This window comes from Leopardus geoffroyi, chromosome A1 (assembly GCF_018350155.1).
Source record: "Leopardus geoffroyi isolate Oge1 chromosome A1, O.geoffroyi_Oge1_pat1.0, whole genome shotgun sequence".
NCBI classification, from domain to species: domain Eukaryota; kingdom Metazoa; phylum Chordata; class Mammalia; order Carnivora; family Felidae; genus Leopardus; species Leopardus geoffroyi.
This window is the reverse complement of record NC_059326.1, coordinates 105,440,549-105,459,123: the sequence shown is the minus strand read 5'-3', so window position 1 is coordinate 105,459,123 and position 18,575 is coordinate 105,440,549. Positions and strand designations below refer to the sequence as shown.

The window sequence follows — 18,575 nt, the reverse complement described above, 5'->3', positions numbered from 1 at the left end:
TACATATACATAAAGTTTATGTAGATATAACATGTATTCAGCCCCCCTCCCTCAATATGACTCTTGGGCTAATTATCTTTCCAGCTCAAGATACTACTCAAAACACAATTCTCTCTTTCCCCTCTCATATCTAGTCTTTCCCCTGGGTTGGCCACCTCAGGCAATGGTGGCGCCATCTACACAGTTGTTCAAGTCCAAAATCGGGGAATCCGCTTCTCTTTCACTCCCATATCCAATCCACCTGCATGCAACTCATTCTGCCACCAACTGTTATTATCTGTAACTCAGTAATAGCTTGGGTCTCCCTGCTTCCACTGTTGCCCCTGCCAATCCATTCTTTATCCAGGAGCCAGAGATGTTCAAACCAAACAGATCATGTTGCTACCTCACGAAAAATCCTTCAAGAACCTGCCATTGTATCTATAATAAAATCTTCTACTGGCCTCTTGATAGTTCTTTGGACACACCACTCTCTTCCCCTCACTATATTCACATATACTGTTCCCTAGGCCTGGAATGCTGTTCTGCCCTATCATTAACTTACCCTCTAGGTTTTAGCTTGATGTCACATTTCTTGAAAACAAGCCTTCCCAACTCCAATATGATCAGGTCCCATTATATCCTTACTAGACCCTACATCTTTCTTACATAGCACTGCAAATAAAGTTGGTAAAACTATGTTATTTGTGCAACTATTTGGTTACGGTATATCTAAGCACAATATTTGTTTGCTAACCACTGCATCAACCCACAGTACCAATAGCCAGGTGGCCAATACCTAACAAACTCCTGTCTCCAATAAATATTTGATAAATGGAAAAACTCATGAGTCCTGGCTCTACAATGGCTGCATAAGACAGCAAGATGCAGCATGAATATTTATTTCACTTCATTTGGATTTTCAGGGAAAAAACGTTTAAGTCACAGTGGTGGGCAAAGAAAGGAATTCAAGTAGAAGACTGAAAATATATTCTTTCTCCTAATAAGGATCTAGAGTTCTTGTCTTTTACTTCTTTTGTCCTGCTATAGAACATGGCACAGAGTTAGATCCAGTTAAGGTAGGTTCTTAAGCACTCAGTGACCAAAGCAGCCTACAGGACACTGATCAAGTGCTAGAATTCAATGTTACAGAATTCTAAATATTATGATTCATTGAGGGCGAGAAGTTTAGAAGAGATTTTATGCAGGTAAAAGTAAATCTAGACTGGGTGATGAACAACCTTTTGGGATCTAGTCAAACTATGTTATAACCCCTTTCCTGCCCTCCTTCAACAGTGGTATATCTCTATATCCACATCTATATTCCTTAACGTGACATGTTTCTTCAGTCCATTTGCTAAATTCTAAACAAAATTATCTTCCATAGGAGATTCTATGCTTAGTTAACCTAACATACCTTTTTCACTGACCATAAAGGAACCAAGGGGCAGAAGGTAAAAACAAAAACAAACAAAAACTATGAACAACTCATTATACCACCTGTTGCATAAATGAACTATGAACATAACATTTTATATACTATATTCATCTAATAAAGTAGAAATTAAGAGAATCCTAGAGTTTATGTACTTTCTGAAGGACCAACACGTATCAAGTAATAACTATACTAGCCATTATTTTCCAGGCACTGAACACGGGCCTTGATGTTCATTTCTTTCTAATCTTCAAAATGAAATCTTCAAAATAAGCAGGAGAGGAGGCCGAAAAGGTTGAGTGGTTTCTTCAACTACATAGCTAACAATACAGGTGTTCTTTTTAAGACACTGTAAACTGATCAAAAGCTCCCAAACACAAACCCTCAAGTTTTGGAGAACTCGAAGTGCTTTGCTATTCAGACAATTTTATAGGATGCTTACAAGTCCGAGGTCTATAACATAGTTCCATTTAAAAACCCTTTTTAACACTTATGGGTAAATTTAGACTGCTTTACTACTAAACTACTCAGCTTTGGTGTTATCTGAAATACAGCTTTATGATTTTTTAAATAATAAAAATGCTGTAATGAAAGAGAAATTACCACCTACACATCTACTTTACAAAGATGTATAGTTTTGAAAGGGTAAAAATAATAAATTTGAAAGAGAGTATATAAGTGTAAGTGTTTTAAAAATCATTTTTCTTCTGATATGACAAAATACCAGAATGGAATAACAGGAGTAGTATTATCGAAAGCTAAATGATGTCAGGCGTTTAAAGAGTCACTAAGCTCTAAGGATTGGGACCTCTGTAATTATTTCAAACTGTATGAATGTTACATTATCAAACACTAAGACAAGTATAGTCTTGTATGAAATGACTGTATGAGATCAAATAATCACATCCGAAAAAAATTACATACTTTCTGTGTTTAAACTTTTCCACATTTGCATTCACAATATCTCATCGATGTAATCATTATATACTTGTTAAAGTGGAAATCAAGTAATCCGAACTCATAAAAGTTAAATATTAATCAAATCTCACAGTGCTGAGGTTATCTCAAAATAATAATATTGGGCCCTGAAGAAATAAAAATCATATGTGGCCATAAAAAACAGAATTGCAGACATCAATAGACCTTATAGGGATGGTTTTCTGTTCACTAAGTGTAACCAGTTACGCAGGACCCCAGAAGTTATGGACATCCTTCATAGAAAAAAACCAATTCTCTTGTTTCTCGTTCTCAGTTTCTTTCTCTGCCATCCCCCTATTTTGGACTTTGCGTTCCCCCGGCCCCCGGTAATCTTTTTATATAGTCCTCTCCAAAAATTTATGTAATAAAAAACAGATTTATGCCATTATCAGGAACAGCATATCTCAATATCTGTATAATCCTTTGCATAGTCAAGATAGCAGGTTTCAGCTTTAATAATTCATAGACTATAATAAACACATCCGGTTAATATTCTCCCTTCAAACACTAGCGTTCCCACTCTCGAGACCCCTAGTGGGTGTACATAAGCCATACAATACAACCTTTAAAAAGGGCGCAGATGGTAGGTGCTCTCCCCTCTCTCCCCAGAGACATCCTCACCTAAACATCCCGGCACATTCCCTTTAAGGAGCCCACAAACACAACTGTCATTCAGAGGGATGGTGACTGTAAAGCGTGGGTGAGAAAAAGTGTACAGGAGACACACAAGTGGATGGTGAAGGTTGTTACACGCAGCCTCTCTTCCATTACCTAACTAGCATAACCCGCTGCAAACTTTTATGAGATTAAGTTACATTCCTCTGCAATTCCACCCTTGACAGCTGACTGCTGAGAAGCCAACGGAGTCGTGCACGTCCATTCCCGCCACCTCACCCGTGGCCAGCCGGCGGCCACATCCCCCCGGTCAAGGAGGACCAGTGGTTGGGGAAAGAGGGAGGACTAGTGAGAGGGATGCAGGGAGAGGGGCCGGGAGAGCTCACCTTTTCAAGCTCATCATGGAGCTCAGCCAAGCTGGGCCGGAGTAGCTTCTCGCCCAGCTGCGCCGCGGTGTGCCGGTAGTGATCGATCCTGGGCACGGCGTCCATGGTGTTGTGGCCGAAGGTGCGCAGGTAGTAAGTGTTGGTGTGGGTGTCATAGTAGTAGTGCTGGTGGTGCCCACTGCCGCCGCCGCCGCCCGAGTGCAAGCTACTGCCCTCGCTCAGCACCGTGTCCCCGCCGTTCTGGAAGCTCACATTGGGCCCTTCGCCTCCGACCCCCGCCGCATCCGACAGGCTCTCGTCGGCGGATGAGGAGGCAGCCGGGTCCACGAAGTTTACGCGGAAGCGGCCCTTGGCTTCCTCGCTGCCTTTGCCTGGTGCGCTTTCGCCGCTAGCTTTCCCGTCCGCTGGGGTCTCCTTGCCCCCAGCCCCGGCACCAGCCGCCGCGGCCGCCGCAGCCCGCCCGGCGTTCTCGGAAACCAGGTCCACCTGGAAGCGGCTCTGACTCGGGGTGGGCCCCAGGGGTCTGCCCAGTCCGTCCCCAGCCGCCGCGGCGCCCTCCCCGCGGACCCCGCCGCCGCCCCGGCTCGCGGCCGCAGCATCCTCGGACGCTGAGGGCACGGCCGTGCCAGGCAGGTCCACCGCGGCGGCGGCCAGCGCGGCAGCTGGCGGCGTCTCACCGACCCCGGGAAGCCTCGGGGCGCCGGAGGAGGGCGCCGTGGGCCCCGGTTCCATCGCCGCCCGACCCCCGGCAGACTCCGAGAGCCTGGCGGACGTCGCGGGCTGCAAGCCCTCCGCGCCCCCCGCCGGCGGTGCCTGCGGCCACGACGCCAGGTGACGGAATTGCTCGCCCCTCCACCCGCCAGTCGCTGCCGCTAGCCCGGACCGGCACAAACGCCGCCGGCAGCCGAGTCGGCGCGCGAGTGCAGTGGGCGCGGGGCGGGCCCCGCTGTTTAAAGCCTCGGCGGGGCCGCAGCGGTGGCGGCTCCGGCTGCAGCACGCGGGAGGCGGGGTCGGCTGCTCCTCCGCCCCTCAGCCCGCCCACCCGCGGTCCCGCAGCGTCGCGCGGCGGACGCTCCCTCGGCGTCCCGGCCCTCCCGGGTTTCGGCGAGACCCCACGCGAGAGCTGCCTGCGCGAGGATCGCCTCCGTCCAGTCCGCGCCGGGCCTCGGGCAGCGCGAGCAGCACCGGCAGCGCGCTCAGGGAGCAGGCGCGGCGGCGCACCGCCTCACCGCCGTCACCGGGATCTCCGCGCCGCTACCTCCTCTTCCGTCGCCCTCCTCCCACCCCTCCACCTCCTTCCCCCGCCCCCTCTGCGGCGAAGAGGAGAGGGCCCCCGGCCGCCTCCCTCTCTCCCCGCCCCTGGGGCTGCACGTCAATGGGCCGGCAGCCCAGGCCTCGGCGGAGCAGCCTGCGGACGGCGTCCGGCCCGGCGGGTGAAGGGGCGGCCGAGTCCTGCTTCGGCGCACGCCGATTGCTGATGCTCCCGCGGCAGTTGCCACCACAGCAGCGGCTCCAGGAGCGTTCTCTCTCTCTCTTCGATTTCTCTCTCTCTCTCTTTTTTTTTTTAAGTTCTGAGCTCGCAGTACTTGGGCTGCGCCGGCGAGATCTCGCGAGATGCTGCAGGGCCGCTTCACCTCAGGCGTGTGGTACCCGAGGCGGTGCTAGAGCTGCCGGCCGCCCCCCGCTCCTGTGGGTGATGCCGGGGGCTTTCCCGTCGGGCCCGCAGGTGCTTCCGGAGTGGCCGCCGAGGGGCGCCCCGAGGCGAGGTCCGCTCGCTGCTCCGGTCCGCCGCGACTGCCGGCCCTCACCCCAGGCCTGAGCCTTAGGGGGAGGCAGGATTTCCTCTGTGCAGCTTTTGAGGCGGTCGACTCCCCGCCTGGCCGCGTTAGATTTGCATAACCAGAAACTCATTCCAGTGGAGATGCAGTGGGTGTGTCCACGCTTCGATGACACCTTTATTTTAAAAGCTGTGATGTTTGAAGGTGAGAAGGGAGCTTAGTGGTGATACGTTACCGTTTCGAGGCGATTCTTAACTTGAGGCATTTCCAGAAAGAAAAGGAAGCTCAGCTCGGAAGTGAATACACCGAAGTAACTAACTGTAGAGCAGTGACTAACCGTGGAGCGCTCACCGGGAACTTTGGGCTTGGTTTAGGTTGTGAGGAATTCCTGTTTTCCTCCTTTCCTCCGCAAGCCTGGTTTCTCTTCTGTGAAATGTAGAGGAATATCGTGATTTTGCAACTTTCTTAGCAGCAGAATCTATTTTTAACCTAAATTCTATCCCCAGCCCCACGTAAAAGCAGCTAACAGCAACGATTGGTTTCCTCGATCCCTTGTCTTTTATTTATGCTTGTGTATTTAAAATTTTATCTCTGGGGATAAACACCATCCTTTGCTGAACCCTGAAAACGTGACCAAAGAGCCGTGGAGCTTGCAGGGTTCTTTGGAAATGCTGTGAAGAAAGTTGGCAACCAGGGAGTTTTCAAGAAATTGTGATACCCATGATCTTATCTGACCTTTGCAACTTTTCTTCTACATTTATTATTTCTATTGTAAAAAATGGAGGCAGGAAGGAACCACTTTTGAATCCTGTAGCCACAGTTTTTAAAGTCCTTCTTGAGCTTTAGCGATAGTAGGAGAAAACCAGAAGAGGCCAGAAAAATCAGGCAGTCCTTAAAGCAGTGCAGTTTCTACAAGGGCATGGCTGCCTTAGTAGCAGATCTGTGTGGTAGGGATGCTAATTTGGTAGCTCTTGGGATTCATTATTCATTGAGCTGAACAAATGGTAAGCACCTACTATGCGGTGCTCTGTATTTTGACGGTGTGACAGTGAGTAAGGCAAACATTCGCTTCTCATGGAAATCGTAGTCTCCCTTGGGAGAGAGAGAGGCAATAAAGACAAATAGATAAAACGTATAGCAAGCGAGTAGTGAGTGCAGAGGAAGGAGAATGGGATATGTGTGTGAGATGGAGGTGGCAAAATTTGTCATGGAAGGGCCCCACTGAGAAGGCGACATTTGAATGATGGAGTTCTATGTATATTTGGGGAAATACTGTTCCAGGGAGAAGAAAAGCAAAGACCGAAAGGTGAGAATATTCCTGACATATTCATGGAATTAGATACAGCCCAGTGTGGCAAAAGCTGTTTGAAGGGATGGGAAGAATCAAAGGCAATTGTGTTGGAGAGTTTAGGGGTTGGAAGCAGGATAGACCAGAATGGACCCCTCCCCCTCCCCCTCCATTGGCTCTTGGAAGGACTTTGGCTTTTAATTTGAGTGAGATGGTATATTGGTTTCGACTGGCATAACACAGTACCGTAGATTGGGTTGCTTAAATAACAGAAATTTATTTCCTTACAGTTCTGGAAGCTAGAAAGTCTAGGATCAGGGTGCCAGTATGGGCAGCTTCTGGTAAGGGCTTTCTTCCTGGCTTACAGACCTTACAGTCTTTTCATTGTGTCCTCACTTGGTGGATAGAGAACTCTGGTGTCTCTTCCTATAAGGGGACCATTTTCATCTAATCAGTGCTCCACCGTTATGACCTCATTTAATTTTAATCATTTCCAAAAGGCACTATCTCCAATACAGTTAGCTGAATTAGGGCTCTCACATATGGATTTGGGTGGGAAGGTCACTTTAGTTCCTAGCAGATGGCAAGTTATTGGAGTGTCTGAGTTGAGGAATGACATGATTTGACATATATTTAAGACATGAACCTAACTGCCTTGTAAATATACAATAAGGTAAGTGGTGGGGCCAAAGAAAGATGCTAAGAGGCAACTCAGCAATCCAAGAGGTGATGGTATGGCTTTGGCCATAATGGGTAGTAGTGAAAATGGGGGTGGGAGGGAAGTGGTTGAATTAGGGAAGCAATAGAATTTTTTGATAGATGTGGAGGGTGAAAGGGAATCCACCTTTGGCCTGAGCAACTGAAAGAATCGTGTTACTATTTTCTGAGATGGAGGAAATGGTGAATAGAGCAGGGTTGGGTAGGAGGCGTATCGGGAGCTCAGTCTGAGATATCCGTTGGAGGAAACAAATACATGTATAGCAATTAATAGTAGTCAGTCATAGAAATGTGTAATTGCAAGCTGAGAAGTTCTAGGACAGAGAGGAACATAGTACAATGAGAATGCAAAATACGGGGGCCAGACTTAGTGAGGGAGGAAGTGACTTTTCAGCTGAGGTCTGAAGGGTGAGAACTTGCAGGAGTGGGGGGAGGGGTTCAAAAAAGAGTAATATTGTGGGCAAAAGCCCTCATGGACTGAACATGGCCTAAGGAGCTTGAGGCCAGTTTGGTGAAAGCATGGAGATTAAGAGACAAGAGTGATAAGAGATGACTCTATTCTAAAAGCCCTATACAACCAGTAAGGGGTTTCCAGAGAGGCAGAGGGGGACATGACCAGATTTAAATTTATTAAAAGTCTCTCTAGTGATTTTGTGGCAGAAGATTGTGGAGAGGGGCAAGAATAAGAAAGGATACAATTTCAGTAATCTAGGCAGAAAATGATAGCAGTACCACTAGCTAACGTTTATACGGAACTTGTGCTAGATTCTGTGCTCGACTCTGCATTCATAATCTTATTTAATTCTTACAGCAACACTATGAAGAAAATCCTAGCATTGCCCCCATTTTACAGATGAAAAACTTGCTTAAGGGAAAAAAATGGTTAAGTAACTTGTCTGAGGTCACTCAGCCAAAATGCATATTTGAATTCAGGGAGATGTCTTCACTAATCAAGCTATGCTCGTTTGGATTGTGTGGGATGCATGGGAGATGACGAAGGGGAAAATTTGAGAGGTACTTAAGAGGACTTAGAAATGGGTTTAAGGAATGAAAGAGAATAAAGTATGCATTTTCTAACTTTGTGTACCTGGGGTTAGATGATGGTGACATGAGTGAGGAAATGAACATTCTAAAACTAGGTTTGGAGATGACTATGAGAAATTTGGTCTAGAGCATATTGTGGCTGAGATACTTTTGAAACACCTAAATGGAAAGGTATTTGGCTACATGGGTTTTGGGCTGATAGGAAAAGTTTGTATGACAGAGTACAGATGTGGGGATCTTCTGCAAGTAGACCCCATGGGCACAAATAAGATCGCTTAGGGAGATGGTGTAGAGCAACACTGTACAACAGAGCTTTCTGCAGTGATAGAAATGTTCTATATCACTGCTGCCCAGTATAGTAACCATGAGCCACTTGTGGCTCTTGAGCACTTGAAATGCCTAGTGCAACTGAGGAACTAAATATTTAATTTAATTTTATTGAATTTCTTAAGTAGCCCCCTGAACTAGTAGCTACCATATTGAACAACGTAGATATAATAGGGCTCAAAAGAAGGCCTAGAGTCCAGCCTTGTGTAATTCCAACATGTAAAGACTAGATAAAAAGGAGGAGTGGCCTGAAAGTTGAAAAGAAAACCAGATGAAGTCATTCTTAAAGTAAGATTAGCTGTATTAAACTGGGCCAAGAGATGGAGACAGATGAAAAGTAGTAATAGATTGAATTTAGTACCATGTATTAGCCAACATAATGGGAGGGTAATGGTGGGGAGCAAGGGTTCCAGGAGATGTAATCAAACTGTGCATGTGAAACTTGTAGAAACACTGTCAGGATACAACATTTGTTTATTAGATTTACTGTGTGTCAATTTAGAGACTAACCATCAGGAGAACAGACTGCTTGTCAAGTGCCATGAGGGAGTACTCCAATCGCTTTGCTCATTTTCCCCTTTTGTCAGAAAGTTAGCCTGTGGCATTGTATGTGCAATGTATTTGCTAGTGTGTAGTGAATGTACTTAGAATTTTAGGATGAGAAGAGACTTAGGTTATTATTCCAAGCCTCTCAGTTAACAAATGCAAAAAATGCTAAAAGGAGGCATAGATTATGTTAGACCTACAACTCTTCATACCTGCAGCTTTAGAATATGTGAGATACAAAGCCATGTGGAGCCTTTGAAATCAGCCTTTTTTCTTTTTTTTTTTTTACAGTGGGTTTTACTTGAATATATTGTGTGTCCTCACATTCTATGTGGTTATTGGTTTTTCTTTCTTACTGCTGTCATTCTGCATACAGATTAGGCCAGTGGTATTTCTCTTGACAAATAAAGTAATTATCCTATTATGGGGAAAAAAAAAGTTACCCTAGAGAAGCTTGTTTATGCTGTAAATGTCATAATTTTGTTTTCTTACTCAAGTCCCAATCACATTCTTATTTAAAAATTTATATTTGTAAGTTATATCTTTCTAAAAAGAGAGCTCAAGGTTTTATTGAGTTTAAATCTTATCCCAGCTATAAGCCTATAACACTTTTAAAATAAACCTGGTCAAAATCTTTTTTTCATTCCCCATTTCCACCTATGAATACATGTATTTGTCGTAAAACTAATCAAGGAAATCCCTTTCGCTCAAATTTTGTATTGAAAAAGTTATTTTTCTCTCTGTACTGATTTACTTTTAATACTTATAACTCTGCAGGTGGTGAACATTTGCAAACTTTGAAGTTCAAAATTGTTACCAAATAATAATATATGAAGGAAATACTTTTACAGAATAGTGTAGTGGTTACAGGCATGCTCTTAGCCAAACTTTGGATTTGACTCTTAGCTTCAAGCGCACCTTGTCGTGTGACTTGGGCTAGTGTGACCCCTGTGCCGCAGATTTCTCCTTTGTAAATAGGGATAATAATGGTAGCTATCTCCTAGACGTATGAGGATTACATTAATTGCTACTTGTATGGTGCTTAGAACAGTGCCAGACACATGGTAAGCCCTACTATATACAAACATTAAATATTTCATTCAAAAATAAGAAACAGTAGTAAGTTGAAACTTTTAAATTGCATCTTTTTTATGGATGTGTCCTGTTTATTTTTAAAATTTTGTTTTTGGGAGGCATTTAAGTGATTTTTAGTTTTTTTTTTTTTTTTTTTTTTTTTTTAATGTTTATTTATTTTTGAAGGAGAGAGAGAGACAGAGCTTGAGTGTGGCAGGGGCAGAGAGAGGGAGACAGAATCTGAAGCAGGCTCCAGTCTCTGAGCTGTCAGCACAGAGCCCAACCCGGGCCTCAAAATCACGAGCTGTGAGATCCTGACATGAGCTGAAGTCTTAAAGCTTAACTTCTTAACGCTTAACCGACTGAGCCACCCAGGCGCCCTCAGAGTTTGTATAGTTTTAAAGCATTTGTTAGTAACATTTTGCTGCCATTTATTTGAAAGATGGAATAACACCCTAGGCTGAGGATTTATCCTGTATTCACCTTAAGTCCATTTTTTCCTCCTACTGGGTGGGCCCTTTTAAAACTGTTTGTTACTAAAACCATTGTATACTAAATATATTACTAAAGTATGCTATAGTGATGTTTTGTCTGTATTCACTGTGTTTACTATACTTTCAAAATAATAGAATTTAATAGCATTACACACCAACACTTAAAAAATACACACAGGGCGGGGGCAGGGGGGTGCAGCCTGGATGGTTCAGTTGGTTGAGCGCCCAACTTCAGCTCAGGTCAAGGTCTCGAGATTTTTGAGTTCAAGCCCCACGTCAGGCTTGCTGCGCAGAGCCTGTTTCACATCCTCTGCCTCCCTCTCTCTCTCCGCCCCTCCCCTGCATGTGCCCGTGCCCATGCTCTTGCTCTCTCTCTTTCGCTCTCTCCCAAAAATAAATAAACATTTTTAAAAAAATACACACCTAGAGGTGCCTGGGTGGCTCAGTTATTGAGTGTCTGACTCTTGATTTTGGTTCAGGTCATGATCTTGTGGTTGTGGAATCAAGCCCCAGCTGGGGCTCCATCCTGAGCCTGGAGCCTGCTTAAGATTCTTTTTCTCCCTCTCCCTCTGCCCCTCCTTCCACCTCTCTTCCCATCTGTCTCTCAAAAAAAAAAAAAAAACAAAAACAAAAAAAAACAACCTTGTTATTTAGTTTAATTGCCTCCCCCCGCCATGGAGTCAAATATTATAATGCATCCCATAACTAAATTCCGTATCTATATTCCCTTCATTTTTAATGAAAAATGTCTAATTTTTTATCTTCTATTATATTCATTAATGATTAATCCATTTCATTTTCAAAAAACTGTAAGAATAATTGAGATATGTTTTTATAATTGTTTAGGATGCCTGAAATGTAAGACCATAAACATGGAAGGGAACTCCGGGTGCTTGGATGGCTCAGTCACTTTAGTGTCCAACTCTTGATTTTAGCTCAGTCCATAATCTCACAGTGTGAGATTGAGCCCCACATCAGGTTCTGCCCTGGGTGTGGAGTCTCTCTCTCTCTCTCTCTCCCTCTCTCCCTCACTCCCTCTCTCCCTCTCTCCCTCCCTTTCTCTGCCCCTCCCCCACTCACAATAAATAAATTATTAAAAATCTTAAAAACAATCATGGAAGGGATCTTAAGGATTATGTAGCAAGCCCCTACTTTGAAAAATAGAATAGTTATTCTACCATTGACACACACACACACACACACAGAAAACACTTTTTTAAAAAAATGTTTAATCTTTATACCCAACATGGGGCTTGAACTGACAACCCTGAGATCAAGAGTCACATGCTCCACTGAGTCAGCCAGACCCCCCCCAAAAAACGTTTTTTTCTGTAGTAACATTTTAACAATTCCAAGTTTTTACAGCCATAATATTAGACATGTAATACACACTCAAATATATTATTTAAGAACAGGACATTCTTCCTAATGGCTAAACTAAATTATTCTAATAATTCAAAGTTTTTGCCTCTTGTCCTATTCTTCAAGTGTTATGGTAACCCATGAAATGTAAGGTTACTTTTTGTTTTATTTTCTAAATGATTTCCTCTTACATGTCATTATAGAGCCCAATATTTGAGTACATAATTATTTTTATTACTTTTCTCTGGGCCCTTTCCAAGTAATTTAATCTTCCTTTAAATGTAGGCCAAAACTATTAGGTTCAATATTCCAGTTAAAAAAACAACAACTGATGATTGTAAAGGTAAAGACAGATTTTTATAGTTGAAGTAATTGTTTTTACTTGAAACTGGGCTTTCACATCAGACTTCAGATCTGGCACCAAATGTCAACTCTTTTGATTGGTCAAAAAATGTTTTCAGTTTTTTAAGAAATTTGAACTGAAAGTATACTTCTATTTCCACCAATTTCCAAAGACATGAAATTTTGGAATGTAAATTAAAAATTTCATATTTATGAGGTCCATTAATTAGACATTTTTCTAATTATAAAAGTTATATGTTTAATATAGAAGTCATAGGAAATATAAAAGAAATATACTTGTAATGCATCACCCTAATATAACATTTACCTTTTGGTTTTAAACAATTTTTATATCTTTTGTAATTTTTAAAACTTACCAATTATGTGAACATCTTTCTGTATATATAAATATCTTGCAACTGTATTATTCCTAATGGCTTCATAATATTTCTTCATTTGAATTTATCATAATTTACTGAATCTATCCTTTTTTTGAATGTTTATTTCCTTCCTTTATGAATATAACAAACAATACTGAATTGCTTTGAGCATACGTCTTTCTTCATAATTGATTATTATTTCCTTAGGATAAATTCCTAGAAGTGAAATTGCAAGGTATGTGTATTTTTAAAGCTTCTGGCATACAATCCAAAATTGATTTTCCAAAGCTTTTATCAGTGTATTTTTCTATCAGCATTCTACTTGAGTGCCTGTTTCCCTCCACCCTTACAAATTCTGAGAAGAATCTTCTTATCTTTGTCAATCTGATTAGCAAAAAATGGTTTAATTTTCAGATCATTGATTGCTGGTGAGGGTGAACTTGTTAAAGTTTATTAATCTTATATACATATATCTGAATTGCCTCTTGATATCTATAGTAGACTGTTGATGTATCCTGGAAGTCTGGCTTCCATCCTGCATTTTTGTGGTAATAGCATATAAATACATTTTTTTTTTTTTTTTTTTTTTCAGAGTATGGGAATGACTGCTCTGTGCAGTTTTGAAGGATATAATATTCAAGGACCTTGCCTACCCCAGCCAATTGTGAGCACATTTAACATTAACAAATGTACCATCTGGCTCTCCCAAGAGTTTTGACTTTTGAATGATGCAAAGTCAGAAAATAAGTCCAGTTGCTAGGACTATTAGCTGCTCATGCCTCAGTGCCTCCCTCTGGAGAGAACTGCCTTGCCTGGGAGCAGTCCAAAGTCCAAGGCCGGACTAGCTAAAGGGACAGTACTAAGGCCACCATTCTATTTGGGACTCTAATGAGCACCCTGTAGAACTGGCTGAGGCTTCAGCTGCATCCTCACTGTGCGTCTGCTTCTCCCTCTGCCCAGTCCTGCCTTCCTCATTTGATTGAGGGTGTATCTCCTGAGAGCACTTCCCAGCCAACCTTCTCTATGCCATCTTCCATTTCTGCCTGCTTCCAGAGACCTGCCCATTCATTCCAGTGGCAGCATTCAGGGAAAACTGCATAGTAGTTCATGCTGCCAAAACCCTCCTAAACTACTTCTGTTGTCCTTTCTAAATCTGGTCCGTCCTTTTAGACTTCCCATAATTTACACATAATTCACTTTACGTTAACCATGGTTGGTTCCTATGACTTGCAACCAAGAATCAGTATTTATACAACGTTCTTTGCCATTTTACTGATGTGTTTTACTAATCGATTTTAAGAACTTTTTATGTATCACGTGCATAAGCCTTAAACTAAATTGATTCTCTTTCATTTTTCAGTTGCATTATAATTTTGTTCATGTAGTGTTGACATTCAGTTATTTTAAAAATGTATTGCCGTTAAGTATCTCAACCATTTTCTCTGTGATTTTTGCCTTTGATGTAATGTTTAGACAGGTCTTTGCCATCATGGCTCATGTACATAAAATTAGTATGTTTATATGTTTCAATTTATGGTTTTATTTTTAATCCCCTAACTCTTACAACATTTATTTGTGCTTTAGGATGAGGCAATGGTTTAACAATTTTCTACAAATAATTTACCTTGAGTACTTAGGCTCTTATGTTAGAATCAACTTTAACAGTATCCTCAAATTTCAGTGTTTAAGTAAGATACATATCTTTTACTCAGACAACATTCCAGAAACGATATGTCTCAAGCTTGTCAGGCAGCTCTGCCATTCTTACCGGGAAGGAGGTTCTCATCTCTGGGGCAGAGGCACTTGCTTCACTTGTTGCTACTTTCCAGTCAGTGGAAAGGGGGAACTAGAGAGTGGAAAATAACCAACTTCTTAGCATCACACATGTACACGCGCATGCGCGCACATGCGCGCGCGCGCGCGCGCACACACACACACACACACACACACACACACACACACACACATCCTGTTGACCAAGATTTAGGCACTTCACTATGCATAGCAGGTTGGGAAATACCTTTTACTCGGCATTCATGTGACCAGCCAAAACCTGGTCTGGAGTTCTGGTATTTTCTATGAGGAGTCCTGCCAGTGGGTAGACACATGCATTTTAAAGGGCTATAAAACATCTTAATACTAGTTTTAAAATGGTGGTTATATTGAATATGGAACCGAAGATGTACCTAGAAACATCAAGTGAAAATTAACACATAGCTAACATTTTGAAGGAGTTTTCCCCTTACAAAATGGTGTATATGCGCGCACGTGTGCGTGCCATAGCACTTCAGATCTTTTCTTCCTCCTCCTCCACCATCTCTACTACCACATACTTGAATATGATGTGTGAGTTGAAAAGAGATTTTTTTTTAACCAGGTGAGTTTAATTCTCTGGGCATATTTCATATAGTTCTTTTGTTCAGCTCTCAGATTCTTTTCTGTGCAGTTTAGGTGAATATGAGCAATAATGAAGGGTATATTATTATAATTTTTATAAAGTGTATTTACTTATTTTGAGAAAGAGCAGGGGAGGGGCAGAGAAAAGGGGGAAAGAGAGAATCCCAAGCCAGCTCCACACTGTAAGCGTGGAACCTGATACAGGGCTGGAACCTGTGAACTGTGAGATCATGACCTGAGCAGAAATCCAGAGTCAAACACGTTTAGCTGACTGAGCCACCCATGTCCTATGGAAGTATACATTAGTATGAGTGTGTAAGTGGATTTGCAATTTATGAAGTAAATTCATCAGGAAATATAGTATCTTTTTTTTTTTTATGTCTATTTTTGAGACAGAGAGAGACAGAGCATGAAGGGGGGAGGGCCAGAGAGAGAGAGGGAGACACAGAATCTGAAGCAGGCTCCAGGCTCTGAGCTGTCAGCACAGAGCCTGATGCGGGGCTCGAACTCACGGACTGTGAGATCATGACCTGAGCCAAAGTCTGACGCTTAACCGACTGAGCCACCCAGGTGCCCCAGGAAATATAGTATCTTGAAAAGGAATGACTTATATCTGATTTAGGAATGAATATTAAAGATCTAATCATGAAGAAGGAATCAGAAATTCTATATTCTCATCTAAATGCAGAATCTGTTCTTAGTACTGGTACGGATTTTTATTGTGATGGTTTGAACACACTTTCATATTCAGTTTCTCTGTACTTTATTTTGGGATTATAAATGCCTAAACCTTAGAATTCATTCTGCAAGCCTTTGACTCCTTGGCAACTAGCATAAGATATCCTTTGGAATCATTATTGGTCTGTGTGAACCATAGTTTTGATGCAGAATAGTTTGGAACGCTTTGTGTTATTTTTGCAGTTTTTATTATGAAATATAACACATATATAGGGAAGCGTTGAAGACATACGTTTTGATAAAAGTTACGAAGCAAGTATCTGTATAAGTCACCATCTAAGTCACGAAACATAACATTGCCCATTCCCCAGAAGCCCCCAAGTATGTCCCTTCCAGATCACAACCCTTTTGTCCTACTTCCACGTAGAGTGAGAGTCATTTCCTTGTTTTTTTTTTTTTTTTTTTTTTGTATACATATGCATCCCCAAACAATATAAATGGATTCATACTGCAGGGGCTTTTTTGTGTCTTGCCTCATCTTAGCATCTGTTTGTGCAGTTGATTCATGTTGTTGTATGTGTTGTAGTGCATTTATTTTCACAACATTGTAGTATTAGCTTGGATGGATATACCACAATTGATGGAGCCATTCTGCTGTTCATGAATATTTTGGTGGTTTCCGGGTTCATTTTTGGCGTTTTTGCTGTTGTGAACATTGCTGCTGTGAACATTTTACTGTACACGTCATGGTGAATATGTGTCTAAGTTTTTGTAGGGTCTATATTTAGGAGGGTATTGCTGGTTCACAAGGTATGTTCTTTACCTTTGATAGATCACCATATATCTATAGAAGATAGAAACCATGAATGACAAAGTCTTGTCCAAGTGAAGTGGTTGTACCAAGAATGGCATTATTTTTAAGGTTCTTTACCATCTCTTCAGATATTTGCTGAAAGTTTCTTGAGTGAGGAAAACAAACTTTATGGTATTGTATTTTATTATAAAATAAAAGTTAAAAAAAATAAATAAAATAAAATAAAAGTTAAAATACCATTTAGAAAAAATGGAATTCACTTCTTTTCAGTCATTTGTTTAAAAAGGTATCTTAATGTGAATGATATTTATTAACATATAATTAAAAAATACATTATGTGTCACACATGGCATATTAACATATTATTAATAATGTAATAATATTGCATTGGTTGGGTATATGGTGATTTATTTAACCAGGCAGACTGATTGACAGATATTTAGGGCATGTCCAAGTTTTTACTGTTACCAATGATGGATCTGTAAATACACTGAAATATATACCTCGTAATATTTGAGAGCTTATTCATTGGATTTATTTCTAGTTGTAGAATTTTGGTTCAGAGTGTGTAAGCATTTTATATTTTCCTAACTACTGCAAATTGCCCTCCAAAAAGCTGTGTCAACTTACCTTTTAATCATTGCTTGTTTGTCAGCTTTGTATATTATCAGAATCATGTTTATTTATTTTTGAGAGAGAGAGAGAGACACGGAGTGAGTTGGAGAGGGGCAGAGAGAGAGGGTGACGCAGAATCTGAAGCAGGCTCCATCCAGGCCCTGAGCTATCAGCACAGATCGAACAAATACCTCATAATATTTGAGAACTTATTCATTGGATATATTTTTAATTGTAGAATTTTGGTTCAGAATGTGTAAGCATTTTAAATGTTTCTAGATACTGCAAAATTGCCCTCCGGAAAACTGTGTCAGTTTACCTTTTAATCAATGACTATTTGTCAGCATTGTTTATTACCAGAATAATGTTTATTTTTGAGAGAGAGAGAGAGAGAGAGAGATAGAGAGACAGAGCAAGCTGGAGAGGGGCAGAGAGAGAGGGAGACACAGAATCTGCAGCAGGCTCCATCCAGGTTCTGAGCTGTCAGCACGGAGCGTGTCGTGGGGCTTGAACCCATGAACCGTGAAATCATGACCTGAGCCGAAGTCAGATGCTTAACCGACTGAGCCACCCAGGTGCCCCAGAATACTTTGTTTGCTGTTCAGATAGTTGAAAATATAATTTGTTTGGGTTTGCATTTATTTAATTATGAGTGAAGTTGAACATGATTCCATTTGTTTGTCAACTGCATGTTAATATCCTTTGCCTATTTTTCTATTGGGCCAGTGCATATTTTCCTAGTGATTTGTAAAACTTTTTACAAATTAAAGATACTAACATTTTTGCCTATTATGTGTTGCAAATACTTTTACTATTTTTTGTTTAATTTTTACCCTTTGTTTCTAATTTTTTTGTACATAAATTTTAATCTTCTTTATGATTTTCAGGTTGTACATGCAAATTGCTTACAAACCTATTTCATATGTTGTCATTTGCTTTGTAAATATATATAAAGATAGCTAAATTTAGCTCACATATAGCTCAGCCTTTTTTTTCTCTCTTTGCAAAGACCTGTTAAGTGTGAACTTCATCTAGGAACCACTGTAGATCATGAATATGATGAATGTTATCACTTTAAACAAAAATCTGTTTAACATTTAAATGACTACTCTTTCTTCCTTCACTGGTCCTAAAAGTCTATGGGTAGGCAAGGGCTATGAGTAAAGGACAGTGTCTTACCAGACATGAAGTATGTACCCTAAGAAGTTAGAAAATACCTTCTCTCCAACCTTCCTTCAATTTACATGTCCTCACTTCATCTGAAACACTGTATCAAACGCTGTCAGAAGTTTAAGCATCTCTAATAACAATTTATTCATGGTTAAG

At 41.5% G+C, this 18,575-nt stretch overlaps 1 protein-coding gene across 2 annotated transcripts in view; it reads right to left on the bottom strand.

The window, feature by feature from the left end:
• Positions 1 to 4,444, bottom strand: part of SLC12A2 (solute carrier family 12 member 2) — a 107,979-nt gene extending 103,535 nt beyond the window's left edge. For both annotated transcript variants that reach the window (XM_045487630.1, XM_045487638.1), the window contains exon 1: positions 3,394 to 4,444. In XM_045487630.1, coding sequence (XP_045343586.1) covers positions 3,394 to 4,125 — 732 coding nt within the window. In that variant the 5' untranslated portion in view covers positions 4,126 to 4,444. The remainder of the gene's footprint in view (positions 1 to 3,393) is intronic.
• Positions 4,445 to 18,575: the final 14,131 nt, after the last annotated feature.